General features: G+C 39.3%; 1 protein-coding gene across 8 annotated transcripts in view; it reads left to right on the forward strand.

Moving 5' to 3' along the window:
- The window catches only part of ARHGEF6 (Rac/Cdc42 guanine nucleotide exchange factor 6), a 123,434-nt gene that overhangs the window by 56,510 nt on the left and 54,609 nt on the right, over positions 1 to 12,315 (forward strand). For all 8 annotated transcript variants that reach the window (XM_019919027.3, XM_033849041.2, XM_019919026.3 and 5 more), the window contains one exon: positions 43 to 113. In XM_019919027.3, coding sequence (XP_019774586.1) covers positions 43 to 113 — 71 coding nt within the window. The remainder of the gene's footprint in view (positions 1 to 42; positions 114 to 12,315) is intronic.

Below are 12,315 nucleotides of genomic sequence, written 5' to 3' on the forward strand. Positions count from 1 at the left end.
CACCTGTATAATATTAACATAATTTAAATGTCTTTTTCACAGAGAGACCTCTCTCCCCCAAGGCTGTCAAAGGATTTGAAACTACTCCACTTACCAAGAATTATTATACTGTGGTGAGTGTTCAGATGATGAACAAAAATTTTCTTGACTCTCTACATGGAGAACCACTGATGTGTTGAGGCGACACCAGTGGAAGACTGGAGAAAGTTGCATTGCAAGGGTCTCCACTAATGACAGTGGAGCTCTTTTATTTGTAGGCTTGTTACAGATGTCTAGAAGTTTTACAACCACTGTACTGAGAAATTCAAGGGTAGCACAAAGGTTCAGAGCAAGGTCTACTAAACTGCAGCAAAAGAGAAATCAGCTAATATGTAGACATTATGGGGAAATTTAGCAGTTAGATCTAGCCTTACCAGATAGTTAGGAGGTGAATTCCCAAGTTCCTCTAATGCAATACGTTTTAAGTGATTGCATACTGTGATTTTATTTTAGAATCAAATCAACCAGTTACGATAGCCTCTGAAATATTATCAACCTTGTTCTTGAGGAGAGCCCAAAGGGAAGACTGCCCTTTGGCACAGAGGGAGGAATGAGATGGCTCTGGCTTGAGCACAGATATGTCAAAATATATCAGCTATAAATAGGGCATGTGCAATACTCAAAATAAGTTCCCATTTGAAAAAGAAATCGTATCCTTTTCCTTAATCTACTCTCTGCTTTCCTCCATGTCTCCTTTCCAGACTTGGCCCAGTCAGCAATGAAAAGGTCAAGTCATCATGACCTCTAAGTCTCCCTGTCTAGTATCGCTGTCATCTTCCCCATCACAGCTGAAATACAGTTTCAATTTTCACCCAATGCTCTATGTGCATTTGTACTATGTGCTCCTTTCATGTGTCCATGGATAAACAGTTTTTATTTTTCAATTTTATTTTATTTTTGGCCGCACCACACGGCTTGTGGGATCTTAGTTCCCCGACCAGGGATCGAACCCGTGCCCCCTGCAGTAGAAGTGTGGAGTCCTAATCACTGGAGTGACAGGGAAGTCCCTAAACAGTTTTTAAATCTCTCTATACATTTGGTTTCAAAAAATGGAATTTCATTCTTCAGTGCATTTGCTCTGTAATGATGACATGAATAGTAGTTGGCATGAAGAATCAAGTAGGAGCTTCATAGGTAACCTGGACAATAATCATAGGGGATAATTTTGTCACTGTTCGTCCTCTTACATTTCCGAGGTTAAAACGTTACCCAACAGAGCTAGGCTCCCTTCTCTCTTCATCCCTGATCACTTTTTCTTTTTAAACTGGCAGTATTTTGATGCCTTTTTTTCCTACACCTATATAGCTATATATCATTACATAGTTGCAATCATACTATATACACAATTTGTGTCCTGAGTTGTCACTTAACATTATATCATTTTCAATTATTTATTTACCTTCTATTTCCTTTTTTTCTTCCAGTTTTATTGACATATAATTGACATGCAGCACTGTGTAAGTTTAAGGTGTACAGCATACTGATGTGACTTACATACATCATGAAATGATGACCCCAATCAGTCATTGAATATCCATCATCTCATAGAGTTACAAAATTTAAAAAATAAAAAAAAAATGTTTTCCTTGTGATGAGAACTCCTCAGGATTTACTCTCAACAACTGTCATGAAGAGCATACAACAGAGTCAATTGTATTTATCATGTTGTACATTACATCCCTGGTACTTATTTATCTTAAAACTGCAAGTTTGTACCTTTTGACCACCTTCACATAATTCCCCCCTGCCTCTGGTTCTGACCACTTTTAGCTTCCAGGCGACCCCCAAGGATTTAATTTTTAACAGAAAGGCACAGTCAAATGGTAGGTGAAAGTGTTACCGTAGCTGCTTCTCCCTGCGGACCTGGAGCACACCATCGCTCTGCTTTCAGTCTCTCTCTGCCTCTGCTGAGTCTACCAATTTAAAATGCTGGGATTATCCAAGGCAGACTAACCTCTGTGATTCTTATGGGCGTTATGTAAACCCCATATATACTATATACCAACTCTGGACGTACTGTAGTTTCTCTTTTATTTTTTAATTAATTTTATTTTTGGCTGTGTTGAGTCTTTTTGCTGCCCGCGGGCTTTCTGTAGTCATGGCGAGCGGGGGCTACTCTTTGTTGCGGTGCATGGGCTTCTCACTGTGGTGGCTTCTCTTGTTGTGGAGCACGGGCTCTAGGGTGTGCGGGCTTCAGTAGTTGCAGCATGCGGGCTCAGTAGTTGTGCCTTGTGGGCTCTAGAGTGTAGGCTCAGTAGTTGTGGCACATGGGCTTAGTTGCTCCGTGGCATGTGGGATCTTCCTGGACCAGGGCTCGAACCCATGTGCCCTGCATTGGCAGGCGGATTCTCAACCACTGTGCCACCAGGGAAGCCCCTGTACTGTAGTTTCTATCACCCATCTCCTGTTGGAGTTCATGTACATTATTTCTGGTTCCTCGCAATTATAAACAATTCTGCAGTGAACATCCTGTGTGTGTAACTTTGGCAAAGTATATAAAGATCTGTGAGGTGAAAAAAAAAAGATCTGTGAGGTGGATTCCTAGAAGTTAAATTGTTGAGCCAAAATATATATATATGTATTTAAATTTTGATAGATTTTGTCTCAAACCAAACTTAATAAAACAGAAGGTCTTGGAGAGCCCATGATGGCCTGGGAAGGAACTGTAGAGCTGTGGTGTAAATATTGCTGAATTATTGAGACCAGTTAGACATGTTGTTGTAACTAGATATGCATGTGAAGGGATTTGGGTTGATTGTTGGTGTTTTTTTCTAATTCACATTTTTGAGTATTTAGGCAAATTTTTAGCAGCAACTAATTCAAAATATGTTCTGAGTGTTCTGATTGCCCTCCCAATCTGTGTTGAATACCTTAGACAAACCAAAATAATTCTAGCTCACCCACAGTATTTGGAGACCTGGAAAATCAAGTTCACCCACATGTAAGACGTCCGCATCTGATCTTTTTTTCTTTGGTAAAAATGTAACAAATTTTATTTCCCATCTGATCTTATATTAACTCTTATCCTCTCTAAGAGTCAGTAATTGTAGACATTTTCTGTTGCTAGTACTATAAGGGCAGTAGTGACTAATTTTTACTTCATTTTTTTTAAAACAGGAAGTATTTCTTTTCTGACTACATAACATTATGTAAACAATGATTTTAAAAAAGTCAGACAGTTCAGGAAAAGTATAAAGAAGAAAATAAATATCACCTGTAATCCCACCACTCAGAGATGATCACTATTAACATCTTGGTGAACCTCATGACAATCTTTCTTTGAGGTAGATGTCTATGTGTGTGTGTGCGTGTGCGCGTGTGTGCACACGTGTGCACATATATACATATATATTGCCTATGACGTGTGTGTGTGTGTGTGTGTGTATTTTAAACAGAAATTATGTATTCTTCATTATTTCTCCTTCATGGAGATTTTTCTATTCTCAGACCCTGACAATACTGTCGCTGACCAGACCTGTTCTTATGCTCTTGCATTCAGCGAGTCCTTGCTAGTCCAAATGCTTCCTTTATTTTGGTCATGTGTATTAGTCAGGGTTCTCCAGAGAGACAGAACCAACAGGATCCATATAAAGAGATTTACTGTAAGTAATTGGCTCCCGTGATTATGGAGGCTGAGAAGTCCCACGATCTGCCATGTGTAAGCTGAAGACCCAGGACAGATGGTGGTATAGTTCGGTACAAGTCCACAGGCCTGAGAACCAGGAGAGCTAATGGTGTAAATTCCAGTCCTTGGGTAGAGGACTGATGTCCCAGCTCAAGAAGTCAGGCAGAGTGAGCAAATTCTCCCTTCCTCCACCTTTTTGTTCTATATGGGCCCTCAACAGATTGGATGATGCCTACACATATTGGGGAGGGCAATCTGCTTTACTCAGGCTACTGATTCAAAGGCTCATCTCATCTGGAAACACCCTGACAGACATGCCCAGAAATATTATTTAATCTGGGCACCTCGTGACCCAGACAAGTTGACACATAAAATTAACTGTCGTATCCTGTAAACTTGGGCAGGATAGAGACCTCTTGGAATTTGCAAGTCTGCAGACGTTCTCTCCCCTTTTTCAGGTTTCCAAGGGATTGTCTGCTGATTTCAGCCCCATTTAGGCCTCGATATGCTTCTGGTGGCACATCAGTTTTGAAATGTTTAGAAGTTCTCCGGTGTCATCACGAGTGGCATGGGGTACCCAACTCAGACCTGCATCTGCCATGAGGCTTTTTTTTTTTAAAGCTCAAAAAACCTTGGATTAAAAGGAAGTCATCAACGAAATACAAAATATTTAGCACTGAATGATGATGTAAACAGTACATGTCAAAAAGTAGTTTCCTTCCTTCCTGCCTTCTTCAGAGGGGCATGTTTAATGCATCTAACTGAGGCTTGGCCTCTCCTGGCCCGTTGTTTTGAATGAGAGTTTAGCTCATCCTTTAGGGACATGGCAGCCTAGAGGCTTTTGCTGCTCCTGACCTTGCTTCCTTCATTGTCCTCAGAATTCACTGCCATTTGTTAAACTTCTCTTACTACTGAGGAAAAGCATATCATTTTCTCTGAATTATTTTTCTAATAATCTTCTCATTGGCTCTCTTTGCCTATTGTAAGTTGATGTTACATGCCAGGAGGGATTAAAAAATTAATAATAAGCACAACAATAGAAAATGGTAACTATGAGAGGTGATGGATGTGTTAATTAGCTTGATTGTAGTGATCATTTCACAATGTATACATATATCAAAATATCAAGTTGTATACCTTGAATATATACAATTTTTATTTGTCAATTAGACCTCAATAAAACTAAAAAAAAGAAAAGAAAAGAAAGAGGAATCTATGTAGCTTAGTTGTCAGGCTTAATTTGCATGCAGTGCTTAGGTCTTGGCACCCATGGTCTCACTGGGAAGACAGGACAGACATGATGGTATAAGCCACGTGGCAGACAGTGATGTCAAGTTATAAACTGTCCTAAAATGAGTTGCTCCAAATGTGGTTGGGGGATCTTTTGCATTTGAAAGCCCCCAGGGAGACTGTTAAAACTGCAGATATCTGGTCTCCACATCTGGCTTGTTACATCAGAATCTCTGGCAATAGGTCCCAGGAAACAGCATTTTTAACACCCCCTCAGCCCCCTTCTCTCCATCCCCCCCGAGGTGAGCTGATACTCACTAAACTAAAATTTGAGAACCAATAAAGGGAAAGGTTGAATGGGAGAGAGGATTGATGCCATGTCAGGACTTAGATAAGCAGAGAAGAGCTGGAAGGGAAATCAGGCAGGGGGAACCCTGTGAGCACATTCATCCAGGCAAGAATGTGCGTGCCTGCAGTCCGTCCCTGCAGGTCACAGAATGGACTGCGTTCTCTTCTATCCCCATCAAAATGCCTCTCGGAGGGTGAAATTCTTATTTATTGCAACTGGTGCAGCCCAATGTAAGAATGCAGTCCCTCGTGCTGCCACAAATAGGCCAGACTCACAATAATCCTAATATAGGCACACCTCAAAGGTATTGCCAGTTCAGTTCCAGACCATCACAATAAAGCGAGTTACATGAGTTGTTTGTTTTCCCAATGCATATAAAAGTTATGCTTACACTTTACTGTAGTCTGTTAAGTGTGCAATGGCATTGTCTTAAAAAACAATGGACACACCTTATTTAAAAAAATTTTATTGCTAAAAAATGCTCGCCAACATCTGAGCCTTCAGCGAGTTGTAATCTTTTTGCAATAGTCACATCAAAGATCACTGGTCACATAACAAATATAATAATAATGAAAAGGTTTGGGGTATTGCGAGAATTACCAAAAGTGACACAGAGACATGAAGTGAGCAAATGCTGTTGGAAAAACGGCGCCAATAGACTTGCTTGATGCAGGGTTGCCACAAACCTTCCATTTGTGGAAAACCCACAGTATCCGTGAAGCGCAATAAAGCAAAACGCAATAAAACGAGGTCTGCCTGTACTGAACTCTGGGGATGAGCATCTAGCTGCAGAGTGAGAGGTGACATTTCCCTACATCCAAACAGGAAAATATAATCAGTAAGGGCCAGTATTATTTATTTTTTCTAACTCTCTTCTCCTTTATTGTAACGTGTGGCTGATGTCTTACCAGAACCTCCGTGCGGTCGGAAAGGTGGGAAGAAATCTGAAACCCGTTCAATCACATCAGAATCCCAGGAAGCCTCCTGTAGTTCTTGCTTCTGCCACCCATCTTCTGTTTACCCCCCTTTTCTCTCTCACTCATCTATTTACCCACTTGCTCCCACCCTGAATTTTCTCTGCGTTTCTAGTGCTTATCTACCCTTCTAAAAGAAACTTTATTTTTTAGAGCAGTTCTAGGTTCACAGCAAAATTGATCCGAAGGTTGGAGATGTCCTGTATACCACCTACCCACACACATGCACAGGCTCCCCCAGGATCAGCATCTCCCACCAGCGTGGGACATTTGTGACAATTGATGAACCTACATTGACCCATCATTAGCACCAAAGTCCAGAGTTTACATTACCATTCACTCTTGGTGTTGGACATTCTGTGGGTTTGGATAAATGTATAATGACACGTATCCACCATTACAGTGTTGTTCAGAGTAATTTCACTGCCCTAAAAAACCTCTGTGCACCCTCCCTTTTTTAAAACCACCAGCCTAAACTACCTTACACATCTATCCAGTTATTCCTTCTCTATATCCCCTATTCTTTTTTACCTACCCATTTCCTGCCTAACTCATCCATATCTTCCATCTGAGGTCAGGGAGGTGACAAGAGTTTTCAGAGTCCATCTCTGTTTTGCAGAATCTGTCCATCACAGGGCAAGAGTGCTGCTTGTTTTGTGAAAACCAAGGACCTGGAGGGGTGAAATTGATCACTGCACTTGAATGTAAACAGGCGAGCTCTTCTGCCATATACGTCAAGTATGACATAAATACCGTAGTGTATTACCTTTACCCATCTCCTAGGAGTTTACCAACATGAACCCGTTTTTGCAGGCATATACTTATCTCAGAATTCCTATAATATGATGGTTTTGCTTAGATTAAGGTTTCCTGGGGCCATTATAATCTTCCTTTATCATGGGGTGTATCTCTGTTTCCAGCTTTTGTTTATGCATTTTAGCCTCTTAAAATAATTTCTTCAGACTTATATGACTTGTTCCCTTATGGAAAACAGAGTTATAAAAATGAACTCACTCTAAAGCCTTTCCAGGAAATGGAGGAAATATATTTTACTGGAAAATCAATAGCCCAGGACGGAGGTACAAAAGGCCTCCACCTCTTTTTTCTATGGCTTCTCACCATCTGTTTTATTCTGAATTTAGTCAGAGGTTAATTGAGCAAAAGGATACTCTGTTGTCCTTGTGAAGATGGAGTCAGAGAGGCAAAGGCAATGTCTGGACACAGTCCATTTTAGTATTTGAGTGGATTTCATCTCGATCAGATTGTACTGCTCTGAAGTTGGTTGGCCTGCCAAACTGTTTGCGTTCTGACTCACCACTGAGGCCTTCTGTTTGGGAACACATAGCCTTCTCTGTCTGCTTCCCTTTTTATCCTTTTACAGTAGATGCCCTGTGGCCTGAAAAATAAAGAACCAGTCTCCGCAGTTCATCAGTTGGTCTTCTGAGATTGAGGAAAGCAATAAAAAGCCAAGTGAATTTGGGAGAGAATCCCAGGCATCCACCCTGATGAGCATTTCTACTAATCAAACCACAGCAAGGGCAATGCTATTTAGTACATCATCATTCAAACAAATTTTGCATTATTTAATGAAGGACTCATTAATCACCTGTGTCAATTTAGCTTGTAAAGTCAGCATTTAGCCACCCTCAAGACTTGCAACAATATGAGTTTAGTGTATGTTTCCATTCAGCTCTCCAGAACTTACTCAAAGGCAGCAGGGAGTGTCTGCCTTCCTACCTCCGTTTGTCCCATATGAGTGGTTCCAGCACAGATGGAACCCTTAGAAAGTGTGCTGCTTCGCCTAGCAATTAAATCCACTGGAGCAGGACAGTTGGCACCTTTCTTGCAACATCTTAGTGCTTTCTCTTAAAGGAACTACCTGTGATAGCATTTTAAAGGAAGTTAAAATAATAAAACTGTTTCAATGGGGGGAGGAATGTTGAATTATAGCAACCATGGAATTAAAGCAGTGATGTTTAATTGTCTTAAAAATCACATTTTGTGATATAAATAATGTCCGTGAATTTTCTAATTTAAAAATTCCCTCAGGCAATGACTGTTTTGTTTTGTTTTTCTTTTTTTTCAATGGACATTATACTTTGGGTAGTGTGACAGTTACAGACAACAGTGCTTGAAAGCAAGGTTGAGGATGTGAGATGGCTCATTACCAGACATGGTCTCTTTAGAAAAATGTGAACAAAGGAGATGATGAGATGACTTCATTCTCTCCTGAATATAAGTGGGAAGCCAGGCCACCATCCTCTTTTTCCTCCAATACAAATACTGTAGACAAATGTTGCTAAAACGGTAGTCTGCCTATGAGTTTTACCTCTTAATAAAATGTGGTACTGTTGAATTCTAGTGCAGCTCTCTCCATTTTTAAGAATAAAAAAATGAATCCTAGTGCTGAGCATGAGTATAAATGATTATTTAACACATTGCAATGAACAGCAGCCCAGCTGGGCAGAGACCGCTAACAATGGACACATTTGAGTTTGGAAGGACACTACTGGATGAGGACTTGGAGTCAGAGAAAAAACAGAAAAGTTTCTATTAACAGATGAGAAATTTGTGCTTTGACTTTAAAATAACAACTATAATGACACATAATTCACACAGCACAAAAATCGCCACTTTAAAGTGTACAATTCACTGATTTTTAGTAAATTAACAGAGTTGTGTGATGATCACCACCATCTTACTTTCCAGCATTTTCATCACCTCAGTAAGAAACCCTGTACCCGTTTGTAGTCACTCCCTCCAGCCCTTGACAACCACTAATCGACTTTCCATCTCTATGGGTCTTCCCTATCCTGGATGTTTCATATAAATTGAATCATACAATATCTGTTCTTTTGTGTTTGACTTCTTTTTTAGCATAGTATTGTCAAGGTTCATCCATGTTGTAGAATGTATCAGTACTTCATTTTTTTTTCTTAAAGAAGGAAAGTATTTTTTTAATTAATTAATTTATTTGCCTGTGTCGGGTTTTAGTTGCGGCATACGGGATCTTCGTTGTGGTATGCAGGCTCGTAGTTGCAGTGCGCGGGCTCTTTAGTTGTGGTGTGCAGGCTCTAGAGTGCACAGGCTTAGCTGCCCGGCAGCATGTGGGATCTTAGTTTCCCGACCAGGGATCGAGCCTGTGTCCCCTGCATTGGAAGGCGGATTCTTAACCACTGGACCACCAGGGAAGTCCCTTCATTGCTTTTAATGACGGATTAAATCTTCCATATTATGGATATATACCAGGTTTTGTTTATGGACCTTTGGATTATTTCCACTTTTTGGTTATTATTTATAATGCTGCTGTGAAAATTGATGTGCAAATTTTTGCACAGACATATGTTTTCATTTCTCTAGGAGTGGAATTACTGGGTCATATAATAACTCGATGTCTAACTTTTTGAGGAACTGCCAAACTTTTCCACAGCAGTTACAATTTTTGACTTTCCCACCAGCAATGTATGAGGGTCCCAGTTTCTCCACACCCTCACCAACACTTGTTCTTTCTATTTTTTTCTTTTTATTATAGCCACCCTAATGAGTGTGAAGTAGTATTGTGGTTTTGATTAGCATTTCCCTAATGGTTAACTATGTTGAGTATCTTTTTATGTGCTTATTGGCCATTTGTATATCTTCTTTGGAGAAATGTCTATTTAAATCCTTGGCCAACTTTTAACTGATTATTGTTGAGTTGTAAGAGTCCTTTATATATTCTGAATAGTAGAACCTTTTCAAATATATGATTTGTAGATATTTTCCCCATTCTGTGGGTTGTCTTTTTACTTTCTTGATAATGTCCTGTGATACATAAAAGTTTTCAATTTTCATGAATTTCAGTTTATCTATTTTTTCTCTTGTTGCTTGTGCTTTTGGTGTCATCCAAGAATCCATCGCTGAATTCAAGATCAGGAAGATTTCCTCCTCTGTTTTCTTCTAAGAGTTTTGTAGTTTTAACTCTTGAATCCATTTTGAGTTAATTTTTGTATATGGTGTGAAGTAGGAGTAATTCTTTCTTTGTATGTAGTTATTCAGTGGTCCCAGCACCACTTTTTTTTTCTTTAAAGAGGGATTGCACAATCAAAGGGTACATGTGTTTTTTGTTTTTGTTTTTTGGTTGTTTTTATTTATTTAATTTATTTTTGGCTACGTTGGGTCTTTGTTGCTGTGCACGGGCCTTCTTTAGTTGCGGAGAGTGCAGGCTACTCTTCTTTGCGGTGCCTGGGCTTCTCGTTGCGGTGGCTTCTCTTGTTGCGGAGCACGGGCTCTAGGCGCGTGGGCTTCAGTAGTTGTGGCACACGGGCTCAGTAGTTGTGGCTCACAAGCTCTAGAGCACAGGCTCAGTAGTTGTGGCGCATGGGCTTAGTTGCTCTGCAGCATGTGAGATCTTCCTGGACCAGGGATTGAACCCGTGTCCCCTGCATTGGCAGGTGGATTCCCAACCACTGCACCACCAGGGAAGTCCCAGCACCACTTTTTATATGCCTTTTTTTAAACTTTTTATTTTGTATTGGAGTATAGTTGATTAACAATGTTGTGTTAGTTTCAAGTGTACAGCAAAGTGATTCAATTATACATATACATGTATCTATTCTTTATCAAATTCTTTTCCCATTTAGCCAGAACCATTTTTTGAAAAGACTACTCTTTCCTTATTGGAAGTTCACAGCACTCTTGTCAAAAATAAGTTCACCATGAGTTCATTTCTGGACTCTCAATTCTATTCCATTGGTCTATATATCTATTTTATACCAGTACTAAACTGTCTTGTTACTGAAGCTTTTTAGTAAGTTTTGAAATTGAGAAGTATACACTCTAACTTTGTACACTCTTCTTTGCCAGGATTTTAAGTGTTTGTGAAGGATTGATGTGAATTCTTTAAATTTTTGGTAGAATTAATCAATAAAGCAATCTCATCCTGGGCTTTAACTTATGGGAAGTTGTTTTGAATATTAATTCAATCTCTTTACTTGTTATAGAGATATTCAGATTTTCTACCTCTTTGTGAGTCAGTTTTGGTAGCTTGTGTAGTTTTAGAATTTTTTTTTTACTTTTTTAGTGATTGCCCTAGAGTTTGCAATATACATTTAGAACTAGTCCAAGTCCACTTTCAAATAACACTGTATTGCTTCACAGGTACAAGTGCAAGTACTTTACAATAACAAAGTGTTCCTAATCCCTCCTTCCTATCCCTTGTATCATTGCTGTCATTCATTTCACTTATACATAAGCACACATAAGCATTTTATATATATATATATATATATATATATATATATAATCTAATACATTGTTTCTATTATTATTTTGAACAAACTGTTATCTGTTTGATCAATTAAGAAGAAAAATAAAAGTTTTTTATTGAGGTATAGTTGATTTACAGAAAAATAAGTTTTTATTTGATCTTCACTTATTCCTTCTTTCATGCTTTCTTTCTTTATGTAGATCTGTTTCTAACCTATAACATCTTCTTTCTCTCTGATCTTTATTTTTTATTTTATTTTTTTAACATCTTTATTGGAGTGTAATTGCTTTACATTGTTCTGTTAGTTTCTGCTGTATAACAAAGTGAATCAGCTATACGTATACTTATATCCCCATATCCCCTCCCTCTTGCATCTGCCTCCCACCCTCCCTATCCCACCCGAACTTAATTTTTTTTATTTTTAAAAATTTTAAATATTTATTTATTTGGCTGCGCTGCGTCTTAGTTGCAGCAGGCGGGATCTTCGTTGTGGCATGCGAACTCTTAGTTGCAGCATGTGGGATCTAGTTCCCTGACCAGGGATTGAACCTGGGCCCCCTGCATTGGGAGCACAGAGTCTTAGCCACTGGACCACCAGGGAAGTCCCTCTCTGAACTTTAAAAAAAAAAACCCCACTTTTTGCAAAGCAGGTCTGCTGGCCAGAAAATTCCCTCAATTTTTGTTTGTCCTAGAAAGTCTATTTTTGCTTGACTTTTGAAGGAAAATTTCACAAGGTACAGAATTCCAGGTTGGTGGGGTTTTTTTTCCCCAACACTTTAAATATTTTACACCACTCTACTCTTGCTTGTATGCTTTCTGACAAGTCACGTATAGTTCTTATCTTAACTTCTCT

Source organism: Tursiops truncatus, chromosome X (genome assembly GCF_011762595.2).
Source record: "Tursiops truncatus isolate mTurTru1 chromosome X, mTurTru1.mat.Y, whole genome shotgun sequence".
Lineage (NCBI taxonomy): Eukaryota > Metazoa > Chordata > Mammalia > Artiodactyla > Delphinidae > Tursiops > Tursiops truncatus.